At 30.9% G+C, this 18,686-nt stretch overlaps 2 protein-coding genes across 6 annotated transcripts in view; both read left to right on the top strand.

Annotated features, from left to right (window-relative positions):
- Nucleotides 1-7,130: 7,130 nt before the first annotated feature.
- On the top strand, nt 7,131-9,241 carry LOC18039869 (60S ribosomal protein L38). The gene is made up of 3 exons (XM_006428617.2): nt 7,131-7,243; nt 8,235-8,418; nt 8,930-9,241. Exons 1-3 carry the CDS (start codon nt 7,241-7,243, stop codon nt 8,950-8,952), a joined length of 210 nt encoding a protein of 69 aa, XP_006428680.1. The 5' UTR covers nt 7,131-7,240; the 3' UTR covers nt 8,953-9,241.
- A 1,937-nt stretch (nt 9,242-11,178) lies between these two features.
- Nucleotides 11,179-18,686, top strand: part of LOC18040065 (phospholipase A(1) LCAT3) — a 12,534-nt gene continuing 5,026 nt past the window's right edge. Inside the window, exons 1-5 of one of the 5 annotated variants that reach the window (XM_024181547.1) lie at nt 11,179-11,630; nt 15,944-16,035; nt 18,042-18,169; nt 18,329-18,464; nt 18,588-18,639. In XM_024181547.1, coding sequence (XP_024037315.1) covers nt 11,420-11,630; nt 15,944-16,035; nt 18,042-18,169; nt 18,329-18,464; nt 18,588-18,639 — 619 coding nt within the window. In that variant the 5' untranslated portion in view covers nt 11,179-11,419. Of the gene's footprint in view, nt 11,631-13,084; nt 13,580-14,317; nt 14,396-15,943; nt 16,036-18,041; nt 18,170-18,328; nt 18,465-18,587; nt 18,640-18,686 lie in introns of those variants that run through there. The other 4 variants (XM_006428621.2, XM_024181546.1, XM_024181548.1 and 1 more) reach the window with 4 other exon arrangements.

Raw genomic sequence — 18,686 nt, forward strand, 5'->3', positions numbered from 1 at the left:
GTGGGGTGGGGAGTACAAAACCAAACCCCACCCCATTAAGAATTTGGGGATTATTTTTCCCCCACTCCCCACCCCATTCCCCAAAAATTATTCAAAATTTTTCCCATTTGGGATCGAGCTCCATGGGGCCCCAAACCCGTGGAGGATTTTGTCATCCCTAGGAGTCATGTAGATTTTAACTACGTGTGATATATAAATTTAAATTAAAAAAAAATATTATCAACTTCCACTTCTGTGTTACTAATATGATAATAATTTTTTTAGAATGTAATGTCATTGAGATTTACATTAAGATTCAAACATAGCATTCCGCTTTTACAAATAAAAAGGACAAAACAATTTTTCCTCGAAAAAAAAGAAATATCATCAAATTGTTGACTCTAAAATTTTATTCTATTCTTTATTCACCCAATAAGTTGCTTAGAAATGATAATGAGAGAGAACTTAAGGCAAAAGAAATGCATAAAGAATCACTCGGCCAGAACCACTCTTTTGTAATTGTGAGAATAGAAGTTTGAACTCTCACAAAAATATTATGAAGATTTAGTTTCTTTCTCAATTATGAGTGAAGGTAGTATTCTCTCTTTTAAAATGTGAATGGAGTAAACGTCTCTCGAATATTAAAAACGATAAAAATTTGGACAGAGATATATAAGATTTAATGTGAACTGGTTCTAGTAATTGTTTGATTATAAATATTAGTAATATTCTCATATAATATAAATTGTAATATGAACAATAATCTCATGTAATTAAAAATTAAAAAATGCATAAAGATACTTGAAAAAGAAATAGATATTTAAAAAATCAAGAAAGGAACAATGAGATTAAGAATGCAATAAATTAATTATTTTCATTTTAAAGAGTAAGAAAGGAACAACAAAGGTTCGCATTTTAAGTAACAAGAAAGGAACATGAAAAGATTTCATTTTAAGGATCAAGGAAGGAACTTGAGTCTTGTCTCCAAATTCGAACATTCCTCAAGTCATAAATGGAAACTAAATTAAATAGTAAATATCGAAAATCTAATGATGATTGGTTTAATTTTTTTTTTTTAATACTTAGGGTGCCCATCAAGTTAAATCAAAGTTAAGGTATAACAGAACGGAGAGTCATAGATTCGTACATGTCATATCTAATCCAAAAATTAAGATCTTTATGGGGATCATGATATCTATGAAAGTCCAGGGGTAAGGAACTCGCAATCTAAGTTATGAAGCCGGATAATCTTAACATATAAATTTTGTATCCCAACTAATACTTCAAATACTAAGTAGTTGTTAATAATGTATGTATCATCATTAACATAACAATTATGTAACGTCTAACTAATGAGAAACAAGTTAAGTAATATACAAATTATGTCACAGCTTTTAAAAAAAGTATAGAATACTAACTTGCTTATATATTACTTTACCATGAATAGATCGCATGGAGATTGCTTAAATGTCATAAAAATCTAACAAAACTCCAAATGTTTTTTTTTTTTTAATTTTTACATTTTTATTCTAAATAAGTTTACTCCCGCTTTCAAGTCTGCTAATTTCACTTGCATATTACCCTTTTTGTGGACGAATAGATGGCTTGCACATCACTTAGATATTACTAAAAATACTTGCTCAAGATACCAAATGATTTTTAATATGTGTGCACTCACAATGACAAAGTAAGAAAAATCAACACTTTACATGAGGATTTTTTTTTATTAAAGCTTAAAAACTACTGGATCCAAGCTGAAAGCTAAGAGAAATACATATTACTTCAATGCGTATTCCTCCTCTTGCTGAATTTCTATCATGTATGCATCTCAATTTTAAAGCCTCAAACTAAGTGAATATATACTTCCACTCGATATTAAAAATAAATATAAACATGACAACAGAAGAGTGTATATACATGTACCTCACAATTCTCTCATTATTATTCTTTAATTTACCAACTCACTTTTAAATGCTCAATATTCCATTATTTGTTTTGCAACATTTAAAGTCCTTTCTTTCAGGCTAATCAGCAAGAATAGTAACTAAATAATGAAAAATTATGCTATCACAATCTTCGGTATAATTGCAAAGAAACATATTATTTACAATTTATTCTCTTAAGTGAAATTTGATTTTATAACAAATCCAATAGATATTTCAAGAATTGCAAGAATAAAAATCAAACACATCCCCATCCCTGAGAATGGATTCGAACAACATTAATCTTGTATCAATTTAAAAGATTTTATTAGTTGAACCAACTAATACTCATGCAATAATAAAAGCAATAAACAGTGATTTGATTATTATGTCCCTGAAATTATCATATCTATGGTCTTTTTTATTTCAATTTTTTATGTATATAACTCAAATAACTAAAGGTATAAATAATTTCTCAAGAAAATGACATTTACACTCTCAAGGTGTAGAAAAAATTGTCACCAAAACCCCAAGTTCTCAAAAAAAGACACCAAGACCCCTTTTTAATCATAGCAAATTTTGAATTTGAATATAGTAACTAAAAATTTGACTTAAGAATGTTAATAAATACAAATATAATATAAATAATGTTTCTATTTATTATAAAATTTATTTTAATATAATAAAAAAATCCATTGTAAAATATGTTTAAATATCGAAATTATTCTAAAATGTATATATTATCACATTTATTTTATATATTATAATTTTATTTATTATAAAACATTGGAATCAATTTTTCTAGGTTAATAGTGCCAAAAGGATGTCCCTTTTTTAAGATTTAGGACTTAGGAGCCTTCTAGATCATTTCCCTAAAACTTAACGATGTAGATGTTCTTTTTCTTAATTTCTTTCAATAAAATTCTGACCATAGGAATTTGTGCGGAAAAATATGTATAACTATTTTCTAACTAATAATCCACGTTGTAAGTGTCATCTAGTTTAATGGTGTGTCTACTTTTTAGATTTAAAAATCGAAATCTGAAATCTAAATTATTGATAATGTTGACTTCACACAATAAGGGTGGAAATGAGAATCATTTAAGTGTGGTCTATAGTAAAATGAGATTAGAGAATGAGAGTTTGATTCTAAGGGACTATTGTCATAATCTCTAAATTGTTTTTAATTTAATCCAATCACTTTTGCATTTTGATCTCTATTGAATATACAAAAATACCTAGAAGTTTTGTAATATTTACAAATAGATCTTTCATTATTTATTATTAGTAATATAATAATAATATTATAATTATAATAATTATTATTGTTATTTATTAATGTCACTATTGTTGTTGTTGTTAAAATTTATTAATTTTATTTATTATTTATTATTATTGTCATTATTATTATTTTCATCTTTATTATTGTTATTATGATAATAGATACAAATAATACTAAGTACAACAATTAACAATAGGTGTTCTAATAACTTATAACAATTCATTATGATTTTAAGATTAAATAAACGCATAAATGAGAATTCAGTTTATTCTGATTTTGATTCTGATTCCTACAGTTCAATTTAAGCTCATTTTGATTTCAGTCTATTCCCATTTCAATGCATTTTAGTTATCAATTAGTGAACACACAATAAGATTAATTTTGAGATACGTAACGTCACTTTTTTATTTATTTATACAATATTAAAAAAAAATCATGGTGAAAGGATGTTTCGTATCTATTGCCCATTTGCCTTCAACTTTTTGAAGTGCATTGAAGTCTAATCCGTGTGAAAGGATAAAGAGAAGGAGAAAAGAAATCAAATAAATAAAAGAAAATTTTATTTATTTATTTGCTATAAAAATCTTGTGACCATGTCCATTCCAATCTTGGCTTCGAAATATATCCACAAGAATGAATAAGAGCCAAAAATATTTACCAAAGTAGTTTTTTTTTTTTTTTGCAATCAATGGAAAAGAGAGTACATAAGTGATCTATTTTCATCACAAATTGTTTCCGTGTGGACCCTCGCTTTGCTTTTTTACCACAATTTTCCTTTCTATAAAAGGTCAAAGAACCCAGGATTGGTAAAAAGAAACCAAATTTCGACAAGAAGCTCAAATCTTGTATATTTATATTGTGAACGATTATGACATTATTTGTATTTTGATCGGTAGAGACTCGATGCATTTTTTTTATCGTGATTAAAAAATTGATATAGAATTCATTACAATTTTTTATTCAAATTAAATAATCGATAGGGACTGATAATGACCAATCCTGATCGGGACTTTCTGATTGCCAATTCTACAAAAACCAAAAATGAAATAACGTATTTGATTATTATTTTTCATTTTGAGAGAAAGAGAGAACAAATTGAGTCCTCAATCAATTGGCCGAATGGAAAAAAGAAATTGTAAGTAAAATGTCTAACGATATAATAAAATTAAAATTTTTAATAAATAATTATGAGTGTGTTTGGACGGAGATTAAAGTGTTATAGATTAGAAACGCAAGTGACACGATATAGAAATTGAATTGATAGATAAAATGGGATATAAGAAAACCAATGTAACAAATAAGATAAGCAAAAAAAATTTAAGATTAGCATAGAATACGTATATAACTTTGTCTTTCTGTTTAACTCTTTAATAATAGCCTAACGTCTTATGATTGACTAATAAAATATTTAATTACTAGTTAGTTCCCAGAAGTTTGATCGAGTGGTTTTTAGATTTTTTTTTCCCCTTTTTTGTTGGCCATTTAAATTTGAATTTTCGATAAGTATGTAGCTAAAATTTTGATTTCAATTTTGCTCACCCCATTATCTTTTAAAAATAAAAATATTTAATTGTTAGTATTTATCAAATATTTGATGCAACACAATATTACGTGATTCAACTGTATATATTGAGTAATGATCATTTTTTTTTTCAGAGGGAGTAATGATCATCTAGTTAGCATGTTGCATAAAAAATAATGTTAGTTCTAACATGGGAATTACGTTTAGAGAATTTTTTTTTTTTTTACATGTTAAAAAATAAAGATTGAATTAATACATAAGGTTCTAAATATTCTCAGTTCTTCTTTAGGTTGATTTGAGCAAGCAAAGTTTCAAGGAAATCTAATCACAACGCTTAACAAAATACGTGTGAATTTATTAGACTCACAATAAAATGGTAAGAAAATCGAAAAAAATAATAGTAACAATAATTCTCTCTCTCAAGGCCACCATCAACTTTCTGACACTACACTATTGTTAAAAATTAAAAGGAATCTCGTATAAACAAATAAACAATTATCAGAACTTGACCTAAATTAGTTCCATTATTGCATAACTTAAATTTCATAACCAGCCAGGTGGACCCATTTAAAGCAAAGTCTAGTTGTCTACACTTAGATATAGTAAAATCTATTCTTACGCAAGACAAAGGTGCTCATGGAGTTCCCAACCCTAAATTTCAAATTAGTAGTATGGATGTAACTTATAAGTTTCTTTATTTTTGTTTTTAAAAAAAGATTTTGAAAACCTTGATTCAAAGTTTAAGAAGACACGAATCACAGATAAACAATTATCAACCTAACATTTTTTAACTAAATACAAATTAGAGGTATAAAAAAAATGATACTGACATCACATCCCAGATAGACGAGAAGGTGAGTGATAAATTAGATTCAAACTACCACAATAATACAATATTTGATAAGTTTACTTGTTTTGAATAGAACCAAAGAAAGAATTATCTTTCAATTCAAATAACAATAATTATCTTTATTATTGATTTTACAAACTATGTTAGTTGAATTTTCATATGCTAATAGAGATTCAAGATCCTGAGGTTTACTTGAAAACATTGAAACAACACTCCATACCTAGGTTTAGTAAAAAGGGATGCTTTAAATTCTTGACTGGTCAGCCAACATTAATACTGGACTTAAATAAAGTGTTGATAAAATTAAAATACAGTAAAAGAGACCATAAATAAGGTTGAAATTCCAAAATTTGGAACTAGTTTCTGTGACTTGAAAATTGCATAGGTTGCATTGAATTGACCATAGCTTCTTCTAAAAAATTCAAATCCAGCTTTGTAAAATGCATTGAAAAGATGACTCAATTATCTTTCCAACATATATATAGCTTATAAATTAATTCCAACTCAAAATGTGTTAATTTCATTTCAAAATTACCCTTTTTACATTGCCTTTTAGCTGCAAAAGTATCTCCTTGATGATCTCATTATAATGATATAGTTAAAAATATTTTGTATAAACCATTTTTGTAAATTGATGTGGCATATCATGATTTGTTGACTGAAAATAAAAATAAACATGTGTCCTATTGTGTTTTCATTCGGTTAATTATATTATCCCACATCATTTTATACAAAAATAATGTTTACAAACATTTATATCTATAAAATGCCTATGATATTTTCATTCCGTCAATTATATTATGCCACGACATTTTATATAAAAATAATATTTACCAACATTTATATTCTATAACATGGGGGTCAGTGGGTGTGATCTTGTTCGGTTAAAACAATTACTTGTGTTAGAAACAAGAGGCTTGTGCTGAACTCTCTGATAACATGGGTGGGGAGACCAAAGGGATTTGGGTTGCCCTTTGTATTACAATAATAACAACAACAAAATGGAGTTTGTAACTGTAGTATAACTCAAACACAAATGAGAGAAAGACCGTAATTTAATTGGTCTTCTTGAAGGCCCAATTTCATCTCCAAGCAAATTCATTAATTTAATTGCCTGAACAAAAAAATTTTTATTAGAGAAAAATTTCTGGACAATTAAACAATTCTAATAGTTTATATTTGCGAGAAACAAAATTGAAAAACTGAACATTTGCATCAATTTTAATTTCCCCAAGTTGCAACAATTAATTTATTTGACTAAATTTTGTGATTTGGTTGTGCACCTTCTCTAACCCAATTTCCATTCCACATGAATGGAATGGTGAGTTTGGCTCATCGATGTAATTACGGCATCTTAAGGAGTTTACATTTGGGGAAGGAGGAAGAGCGAAGGTCTAATTTTGTAATTGCTGTGGGTGTTTATACAAGTGTTTCAATTAGGCCCATGTGAATGGGGTTTATTTAGTGGTGGGGTGTTAAAAGCTGTGACCATCCATCATAGGATAAACTTGGGCTCATTATTGTAAAGCCCAAGACCCATCAACCAAATCTTAAAATCATACTTAATCAAGAATCTAGGGTTACCAGCCAACATGCCTATAAAGACACAGGTCGCACATTCAAGCAGCTCGTGAAGCTCAAAGCTGCTCTTCCCCCTTTCTTTTGAAGAAGCTGCTTTAATCAAAATGGTAAATGCCATCATCTGCGCTTGCATTATTTGTTATTTCTTCTCTATCTGTTATTTCATTTTCTTTAACTTTTCTGTGAATAACAAAAAAAAAAAAAAAGAAAATCATTTGCTTATAGGATTCTGGATTGGGGGGGTTTGTTAGACTGGATCTTTAGATGATTTTATAATATGGTTCTGTTTAGTTGCCGAGAAAATTTAACCGATGATTAATTATCGGGTTCCAGTAGGTTTTGTCTTAAAGTAGCTAATGACCAGACATAAGTCAGGTATCTACCTTCATATGTGGTATTTGATACAGTTACGCGTCTGGGAAATTGATGCTGTCCATCGTTACAGATGTGTTCATGCTATTTGAGTTCGCATCTGCTCCATTTGGGCAGGACAAGTTTGTTTTTAATTTTATAGCACTTTGTGGGTCTAGGGTTTATTGTTTGTTGTACTAGATGATGCTTTGGGAACTTGTCTCGATACTAGATCATACCATTGTTCGAATTTCGTAATTATATGTAATTGAATCGTGTATATGTGGGTAATGCGTGGTTTTAATTATATGGTGCTACAATGAAGCGGTGGTGTCAGTAGACTCAGAGTCTTTCTCCTTGTTGTTCAGGTATTGAGTATGGTGTGTTGTGTCATACAATTTGTTACTTGCTGCATTAGTCTCTGATTAGGCTTCTGAATGTGGTTTAATTGTTGTTTGCTCCTAACAAATAGGCAAAGACACTGACTGGTCTAGTTAGTTAAACAGATCCATTGACTAAGACATTGGAAAAATAAGAATTAACTTAAATGTGGATTGATATGTAGGGACAGCTAGTTTGGTTAATAAGTTTTTCATATTTGTCGTCTGTTTAGGATGCCTGATGATGCTACTAGCTGCGTTATCCATTGATCTTGAGTTGACTTGCATTTCATGACATTTTGTTGCTATCTGTGTATAATGGTTTTGAATGCTTTAAGAGTTCTGACTTATCCTTTATGATCCACAGCCTAAACAGATCCACGAGATCAAGGATTTCCTTCTTACTGCAAGAAGGAAGGATGCCCGTTCAGTCAAAATCAAGAGGAGCAGGGATGTTGTTAAGTTTAAGGTTCGATGCTCAAAGTACCTTTACACACTCTGTGTTTTTGACTCCGAGAAAGCTGACAAGTTGAAGCAATCTCTTCCTCCAGGTATATGCGTCTCTTGACTTTTTGAAATTAAATTCGTTATTGCTCTTTGGTATATTGTCATCATTTTTCTGCATGTGCTGATTATATCTGTTGAGTGGAACTCACGTAATTTCTAAAATTGATCTGTTTCCAAGAAGCAACAATGATTCTTATATGTTGTGTGCTTGTTTTACTTGAAATGCTCGAAGGTAATCAAGTTGAAACATTAGCGTGCTTCATTATCTGGTCTGTGTGGATTTGATCCATTCCCATGTGACTCGTTCCCTTGAAGCAAAAGCAATTGTGCTGCTTATTCCAAATCTTTCCCTCCACTCTTTGCTTGTAGTATTGGGAGAATGCATGAGCAGCTATATTTTTGCATTTGCTAGACTGAATAATGATCATTGGCTGGAAACAAAGAGGTCATGAGATGGTTGAAAGCAGAAGGGCCTATTCCTGCATGCGTGTTCCCCGTGTTTGGGTGCGTATGTATGTCAGTTTGCTTAAATGTTTTTTTTCTTTTTCATGTCAGGTTTGAGCGTCCAGGACCTGTGAAGAAGATCTTCTAACTCTTGGGTGGGATCAGAAGTTGATGAAATTTGTTTCATACTTTCTACCTCGAAATTGTTAGGCCTTACAAATTTTGATGAAGACTCAAGTTTGATAAATGTTATTGTTTTTTTATTAGTTTTCTTGGGAATTTTCTCCAAATATTTCGTTTGCATGAGTTTGAGTTGTATATCACCTTAGTGTTTTTTTATCGATCAAGTCGGAACATGTCTATTTATTTTGTGGCCTAATTATTATATTTCTTATTTATTAGTAATCTAAGCACAAGTCCCCCGCATTTAAAAAGGAGTATTTTTCAGATCCAAGCACAAGTATCATCGTTTGACGGAACATTGTATAGATGGAAAATTTCAAATTTAGAATCTTCATCATAAGTTGTTTTAAATTTTCTATTTACAACGCGCCTTCTTAATTTATAATTACTTGTATGCCAATCATGTTATAATTGCAAAATGATTTATGTTTCTAACACTCTGCAATAAAAAAGGGTAATTTTTAAAAACCTCCCCTGACGTTTGAGCTTGTTGCAAGTAGATGGCGATAATTTGTTTATTTGTAAAAAATTTCCTACCGTCAGTTAATTTTAACATTGACCGTTAGTTGACTGTGTAAAGACAATATTACCCTTAACAATAGTTTATAGACGGAAATAATTAAAAAAAATTAAAATTGTTGGCGCGAAAAGTACAAACCTTATTTTTTGATAATTTTATCCTTATCAATTTAAAGATTTACAATATCATAAGTAAAGATTATAATTATTTCATTTTCAAGTTTTTAATTTTATCTTTTTTGTAGGAACTTTAAAAAAATATCAATAATTTAAAGAGAATTTTTAAAATTTTTAATTTTATATTTCTTGTAGGAACTTTAAGAAAATATCAATAATTTAAAGAGGGTAAAATAGCCAACAATTTTAATTTTTTTTAGTTATTTCCGTCTACAAACTGTTGTTAAGGGTAATATTGTCTTTGCACAGTCAACTAACGGTCAATGTTAAAGTTAACTGACGGTAGGAGATTTTTTATAAATAAATAAATTCTCGCCATCTACTTGCAATAAGCTCAAATCTCAGGGGAGATTTTTAAAAATTACCCGCAATAAAAAGGTTTGTATATATATATATATATTATTATTTTCTTTTGGGGTTCATAGCCATTTTGTGTAATTTCGGCAAATCTTGAAAAAATTTTGAACCATTAAAATCGTCTGGAGACGTTTTTTTAGCCTCAAAATATAAGTATTTTTCAGTCTTGAAAACTCTTAAAAAATATTTTTTCTAGTTCCTTGAAAGAGAATTAATTATTCTGAAAAAAAATGAAAATAAAGATTCAACGGGAAAATTATTTTCAATTGCCACGTTACTGTATTATTTATTATAAATTTTGTATTGTAATTGTAAAAGTCTATTGTCACAAGTCTTTTTCGATTTGATTTGTCGCGTCGAGTACGATCCCCAGAATATCCTTCTAGATGCCTCGATGCCGTGTTCGGGTACTTTCTGTTTCTGCATCCACTTTCCACTTTCTGACTAACAAGACAAATCAACCATTCCACCCGAGCCAAACACAGCATTTTTCCTTGTCTTTCTAATCAAGACCCAGGCACATTTTAGGCTTTTCATCTAGTAAGCAAGGGCATTATCGGTATATTGAGTCTTATTAACTAAAACTAATGAAGCTGGATGTATATTCTTTTAACTCTGTAAGCCATTTTTTTTTTTAGAGAGTAACTCTGTAAGCCATTTGTTTGGTGTAAACTACTAACCAGTAACTAGCAACTGATCTTTGCATATTTAACACGTGGTGAAAGTGCTTATTTTTCGAATTTCATTATAGCACCTATACTTTTTGTTATTTGTAATGTGCGCGATATTTATATGATTATTTCTTTTGTTTGCAAATTTACTTTGTTTTGACAAAATCATTTTTTTCTACCCAAGCCTCAAAGTTATTAACTTTTGGGGATGGAAGAAGCTTATTGTGGAATTCTCTATCAGTATTATTATTATTATTATTATTATTATTTTTAATAGGTGCGGAAAGAAGAAAAATGCAAGTATAAGAGAGTGAGATAACAAAATTTTGAATCATAATCTTCTTCTATCATGAAAAGAGCTTGTTTTAAAAATATGTGATTACATAAACAAAAATTTATTCTTATTTGTCATCAAATTATCAAGGGAGGTATAATTATTCTGTTTTTGAAAATTGCTTAATTATTAATATACCTCATTATGAAACCTAACAAATAACAAAAAGTAAAAGGACTTAAATGAGAAAAATGAACTACAGTATTTTCACAATCAAGCGTCGTCTTCAGTGTCAACTATAAAAGCTTTGTCTCGCAGGGACCAAATCGCGCAATCTCGAAATTCCCTCACAGTCGCGCTTTCAACAAAAGAGAAATCAAAACGAACCGAATTCAAATTTAGACTACTTCGGGTGGCAAAATGTTCGGAGATTGCAGTTTCTGGCCTTGTTTCGGCGACCGTCAAACTGAGTCGGAGGTGGACCCAGTTCTGTTGGTCTCGGGAATGGGTGGCTCCGTGCTCCATGCGAAGAGGAAGAAGTTCGGGTGCGAGACCCGAGTTTGGGTCCGGATTTTACTCGCTGAATTGGAGTTCAAGAGGAAGGTCTGGTCTCGCTACAATCCCAAAACAGGTGTGTGTTTGGTAGTTTAGTGTTAGCGGAAGCGCTTTTCGTTAGCTTAAAACGTGCTTCTTTTTTTTTTTGAATTATTTGCTTGTTTCAGAATATTTATATAATAGTTATAAGTATTTACTTAATTTTATAATTTTTAAAATTAAGTAAATACTTATCCGAAAATCAGTCAAACATAGGCACATGGCCTATTTAGGTGTCCAGCAAGAAACAAACGGGATGCAGAAACTACGAAGTGTGAAATGAAGGGTAATATCGTAAAATCAACTCTTAGTAATTATAACTATAATGTGCACGGGGTGTAGGTAGATACGTGAACGTAGCCAACTCCCGGGATGTAGATTATGTTGACCCGGTACCCGGCGGACTTGGTGTAACGCTGCAAATTTTGACACGTGGCGGTAACATTATCTATATAATTGACTTTAAAATAAAATAAGACAAAACAGTCTTTTTTTTTTCTAAATTTCTTTGTAGCACCTATAGTTTCTGTTATTTCTATTTTTAGCCATTGTTTATTTCTTTCGTTTGTAAATTACTTTGTTTTGACAAATTCATTGTTTCTATTCCCCGCCTCAAAATTATGACCTTTTTTCCGCAAAAAAATTGAACTTTAATTTTTATTAATTCTGAAAAAAAAAATCCTTTCTTGATATAATAAGAATATGGTCCAAAACCTTTTTGTCTTGCCATTTCTTTTCTTTGCCACATGTAAAATTTTTAAAGACAATGTTGTGGTATTTCCCTAAGGTGCAATCACATAAATTAAATCTCAATTTACGTAACGTAAGAAAAATTTATTCTTAATTGTCATCCATAAGGTGTAAATTAAGATGCATTGGCATATTGAGTTTTCCTTTTAATTTATTACACTCTAAAATATCCTTTAATTTAGCAGTTAAGGTTTTGTTGATTTTGTATTTTATAAAATTAAATAATCAATTAATTATTGTGCTTTTATGTTAATCTATTAGATTTTCATCCTCAAAAGGTGAGCCCAGCATGAGCCCACATTATTCTTCTATCATGGTAACTTGAAATTTTCTGTACTATTGTGTTGGGCTTTTGTCTTCTTGTGATCTTGCACAAAAATAAATATGGTTTGGTATTTTCCTCTTCTCTAATTGAGCTTCGTTTGAGTAAGTTAAGATATCTCCTTTTCTAAAATCATTTAATTAATTTTTAACCAATATTATAAATGAAATTTACTTAATACGAGAATTTGACTATAAAAATAGTGAATGATTAAGTTTTTATTATTTGTTCTAAATTTGTTCTTGTAAAGTCTTGATTAATGAAAGTATTCTATATATATATATATTTATTTATTTTAGATGTTTGTAATTATCTATTATCAACCTCATGATTATAATTTTTTCCAATTTTTTAAATAAATTATCACTCGTCATGGTGATCTCACTATTATTAAAAAATCCGGAGTTGTTGCTATATTCTTTTCACGTTGTACGGTGAAACAATAACAAAGATAAAAGGAATGGCCAACAAATAACAGAAAGTACAGGGACTTAGAGGAAAAATTAACATCACCAGTGTCATCTTCAGTCATTCACTGACAGTTCCATAAAAAAAAAAAATGTTTTTGATCTCGCGCTGACCAAAACGCTGAACCTCGAAGCTCCTCCACACATTCGCTCATCGGTATTGAAAAGCAATAGAATCAAAACGCTCCGACCCGAATTCGAAAATTTTAGCTAGTCGGGTCGCGAAAATGTTCGGAGACTGCAGCTTCTGCCCGTGTTTCGGCAACCGGAACTGCGGTCAGACCGAACCGGATCTGGACCCGGTTCTGTTGGTGTCGGGTATGGGTGGCTCCGTGCTCCATGCGAAGAGGAAGAAGTCCGGGTTCGAGACCCGGGTTTGGGTCCGGATTTTACTAGCTGATTTGGAGTTCAAGAGGAAGGTCTGGTCTCTCTACAATCCCAAAACAGGTGTGTGCTTGGTAGTTCAGTGTTAGCCGAAGCGCTGATGGATAGCTTAAAAATATATATTTTTAACTTTTTTAAGTTGATGAAAATGTTTCATGAGATTAGAAAATAGATTAGTGTTTTTATAGGAAGCCTTCTTTAGATTTAAAAAATCTACTCAAGAAGTATCTTATAGTGTGTGTCATAGGTTTTAGAAAGCATTTTTTAGATAAAAAGCGCTTTCGGGAGTAAATTTTTTATCTTTCTTCTGAAGTAGGTGAAAGTGCTTTATAAATTAAGAAGATTACTGACGGAAGCTTTCTGGGATTACTCTTGATCAATTCTTCTTCTTCTTTTTTTAAAAGCCATTGATTAAATCAGCATTTGGAAGTACTGTAAATATTACTTATTATTTATTTATTTGAGACATTGGTTTTTAGTGGTTTCTAGAAAGCGCTTCTTTGTAAAAGTACCCCTTCGAAAGCAGTCTAACCTAGTTTCTTAAAATTTGTCTTTATTTGGCTAGAACCTAATAAAGAGAAACCAGAAATGGGTTAAATTTTAAAATTGAGAATTTGTGAAAAAATTATTAATTTTTGTCTTCTGAAGCTGAAAGAAATTTAGCAAACTAAGATGATTTTACATGTTTGATTATACTCTGTAACATTTTCTTTACAAACGGAATTAGTTTTAATTTGATAAAGTTGGCTTCTTATTCATTATTTAATTTTTGGTGTGTTTGTGAACTTGTATCTTTCTTTTGGAACAGATAAACTGCTTTTTGGAATCACAAGTTGTTTTTTGCTGCCAAACAATAATCAATGGCATCATTATTCCAAAGTACTTTCTCTTTTGCTAATTCTATGTGACATAGAAAATTTTTAACTTCTGAGTTGGTATTCGTTATTAGGAATACAGAATATTCTCCCAATTATTATTTTTGTCAGAATCCTTTTTTGCAGAAATCTGGTGAACCATAAGACTGTAAAATGAGAGATATTTTAGGAATTAAATTTGTGGGGATACTAGATATAAAAAGGAAAAGAAAGGTCAGTAGTTGACCGGATTAATTTTAAATCATTAGTCTTCGCCATGATATTAGTTACTTTTTAATTAAGTCTCATGTTAAATTCTTAAACATTTTAAAGGAGTTTTTCGCTAATGGTATGACAGTTGCCGCTTACACTGTCAAGGCTGAAAGGAGTTTTTCTCCTCTTATAATTGACATGTCACACATGCAAAGGTGGTGTGTTTCTCATAAAGAAAATGCTAATTTGTTGATTTCAATATTGATTCAACAATACAGGAGCTCTCCTTCTTCCCTCTTTATATGAAATTTTAATGGCAATGATAAAGTATGAGTCAAATATTGGTATCAATTGGGAAGAGTACTAAACAATTTTAAAAAATGAAGATTCAGCTAGAATGATTTGTAATCAAATAAGCATTTAGAAGATGGAAATCCTTCTAATTAAATCATTTGGAATGGGAATCTTTCTCTGGAAATATTTCTCACTAAAATTTCAAAGAAAACTGAAAATTACGAATGTTCAGAAAATGAAAGGTTGTTTATTTTCATGGAATGTTAAACAGTATCAAACTAGTATATTAAAATAGAAATTAATGAATGAGATGTAGCGTGTTAAATAGCTGAATCAATATTGTTTTAGCCACCAAAAAAAGACACTTTTTCTTTTGTCAAGTTTTCTTTGACATTGAGAGGACAAAGTCAGTGCACATCTGGTAGTCAGAAATTGCCATGAGTGTCTGTCCACCAATAAGAAAATATAACCTATGTGGACGGACACTAAACTTGGAACGATAGGTATATTCATGTCTGGAGAACTTATCTATTGGAGGATAGCCTTTGCTTTATCCTCGGGCCAAAGGCAGACAAGGCTCGTCAAGAGTCTTTTACGGAGGCAGCTTAAGAAGAGTCAATCAAAGGCATATAGAAACTCAAGCTAGTGACATTTGTGTGATTTGGTACTTGCAGGTCTACGACCTATTAGCAAATTAAATGTCAAGCTGGTGACACTGGGTGTGATTTGCTAAGTGTAGTTCTATGACATGTTAGAAATTTAAACTATCAAGCTTGAATGAAAAAGTGTATGCAATCCAGTGCTGATTGAGGAGGAGTGTTACTTTTTTTTTTTTTTTTAACATTCTTGTGTCAAGTTTGGATGTTTAGATTAATAAATAAAAAGTTTGGTTTCAATAGTATAAGCTTTAGTCATTTGATGTCTATACTGAAGGTTTATTGGTCTCTTTTTCCTTGGAATATTTAACTTGTGAACTTCTAATTTTGTTTGGTTAAATTAGTCTCCCTAAAGTTATTTATCAGAACAAGAACAGTTGCCCTGAAGTTCGTGTTGTTCTGTTTTTCAGGTTATACAGAATCACTGAATAAAGACACTGAAATTGTGGTCCCTGAAGATGACTATGGGCTATATGCAATTGATATATTAGATCCCTCATTTGTAAGGCCGAAGTTTCCTCCCATCAATATTCATGATTCTTGGTTAAATATACAGAAAGCTATTATTGATTCTGCAAATTTGCACCTTATTTTCCCCTTTAAATTCCATGGCAATCATTTAGTCACTCATAGGTAGCTGTGTTTCAAGTACTAGGGAATGATTTAGAATCACTAAATTCGGGACCATATAGTTGAAACTAGCATCCAGTACCTAAAATTTGAATCAGGGTTTAGGGCTCCTGGCTAACTCAAGGAACTTTAGAAAAAACTCGTACACTGAAAACCAGCAACCTAATGTTTGACCAGCAGATTTGATCAATAGCTGTCAAAGTCTTTCACCATAATGAGATTGCTCTAAATTTTGTGTTAATTTCAAAGGGAAGTATTTGAAGCTAAAATCTGAGGCACATTAAACTCAGGGTCTTTTACTCAAAATCTGGAATCCCTTTTTTTTTCATTTTATTAATTTTTCCTTTCTTTTCCCATTTGGACATGCTCAAAAGATTTAGAGATTTATGATAGATAGAAGCCTTAGGATGGCCTGTTGATGGGAAGTGATTTCAAGTTTAATGTTGGTGTTGGCTTTATATTTTTGGGCATGTGGTGGGGTGTGTGTGGTGTCCAGCGACATGAGGGCATTTGTTTCAAATAAGGTTATTAAGCAATTGGTGATAACATTCCTTTAACATTATATGAAAGGAGTGTCTGCAGTCATGTTATAATTAGAAGCATTGAATGACACCCCTAAGTGTCATATGTTAAGTCTAGTCTGGTTTGAATTGAAAAATTACTGTTGTAGTTTCTTAAGAGTCGTTGCCAATCATTGTTATGTTTATTGAATTAAAACATGAAAATTTTGCTAACTAAATTATGAATGTATTGCCTGAAAAGCATTAACAGCCCCTTCTGTGTCTGGAAAAATGATCGATTACCCATTTCAGATTCAATAACTCAATGCCCAATTTGGATTTCGGTGATGGTTTGTTCCTTGATTCTGAGTCATCTGAGGCAGACTATACCAGTAAAGCTGGAACTCCTCTTAATATAGTTTTTAATTTGGTTTGCCATATTGTACTCTGTAATTGTAACTTGCTAGCCCAAAAAATGGAAACTTAAGACGGTTTTGAGGCATAGATATAGTGGTTATCCCTTCTTTCTTGAGGTTCATGAGGATTCTGCGGAAATTCAAGACTTACTTTGGAAGAGTAGTATAAACCTTCCCAATAATTCCTGGTCTCAGAGTATTTTCTTGTTCAATCTTGAATGTTATTGTGGATGTGGAAGTAGCATAGGATTTGTGTAAACCAGAAAAATGTCTGGAGAAGGAAGAAAAGATGTCAAACATTAAGACTGAGCCAGTTCCTTTGCTTATTAATTGGTAATTTTTTTTGTTCCTTTCTATTGTTGCACAAATTAATTTTTTTGCAATTTGCACCTATAGTCTATCAAGTTGTTGTTCCTTGTATGCTTTGCTCTTTGGCGTTGGGGACTATCAATCATTGCCAGATTAGGGTTTCAATTTGTTATACCAAAATAAATGCGGTGATGATGTATGAAGTTCCATATTTTGTTCCTTTCTAATAATTGATCTGATAGAAAACTTATTCCCTCTTTAGATGCACATGGTTACCACAGTTTTTATGACATGCATTTTCCTCATCGGTCATAGCTAACTCTACATATTGTCTGGTAGCTACATTGGATTTGGCTCTTAAGGTGATGATGTGGCTCATATTGGTTGTCCATCTATTAGGCATATCATAAATGGAATGTTCCATTGGTAATATAAATCAATCTCCATCCTTAGAAAGTTTCAATCCACACAAATTTTGTAGAATATTTCTATAGGGAATGAAATGAAATTTCTTGGAGTTGTAGAATGCTCCCTTTATCTTGGAACATTATAATTGCTATTTTTTAACTCTTTGTTTGCAACTCCCAATCCCTAAAATTAGATATTATTGGCTATTATGTAAATCTGATATTATAGTATTTCTTGATGTCCAGATTCTAAAACTTATACATTTTACTGAAGTATATCATTTCCACGATATGATAGAGATGCTAGTTAAATGCGGTTATAAAAAGGGAACGACATTATTTGGATATGGTTATGATTTTCGGCAGAGCAATAGGTACTTCATTTTCTAACTTTCCTCTATTTTAATGTGGATATTTTGGTTATATATGTTTCGGTTATATATTTCCCAAGTAACTCAACTATGCTTAACAACTAAAATTTCCTTGATCTTGGTTCAATATATGTAAGTGTCGTGATTGTTTATTGTTTTTAGGATTGACAAGTTAATGGAGGGTCTTAAAGTAAAGCTGGAGACTGCGTACAAAGCTTCAGGGAATAGAAAAGTTACCTTAATTACGCACTCAATGGGTGGACTTCTAGTGATGTGTTTCATGTCACTCCATAAAGATGTGCGAATAAGTTCTTTAGTGACTACTTGAAACATTTATCAAAGTTAATGGAATTATGTGGAAAACTTGGAACTTCTCTTGTTCAAACTAGGCATGACAGCGATTAACATCATTTATTGGCAGGTGTTTTCCAAGTTTGTAAATAAGTGGATTACCATTGCCTCCCCATTTCAAGGTAATTTCCTCAACCTTATTCCTTTTACATTACTAAAGGGAAGAAAG

The sequence above is a fragment of the Citrus clementina genome, unplaced genomic scaffold, assembly GCF_000493195.1.
Source record: "Citrus clementina cultivar Clemenules unplaced genomic scaffold, Citrus_clementina_v1.0 scaffold_6, whole genome shotgun sequence".
Classification (NCBI taxonomy): Eukaryota; Viridiplantae; Streptophyta; class Magnoliopsida; order Sapindales; family Rutaceae; genus Citrus; species Citrus x clementina.

Bases quoted from the DNA above. Each gene is read 5' to 3' on its own strand.
- LOC18039869 (XM_006428617.2), top strand. The intron at 8,419-8,929 runs GTATATGCGTCT...TTTTCATGTCAG, and splicing joins GAAGCAATCTCTTCCTCCAG to GTTTGAGCGTCCAGGACCTG.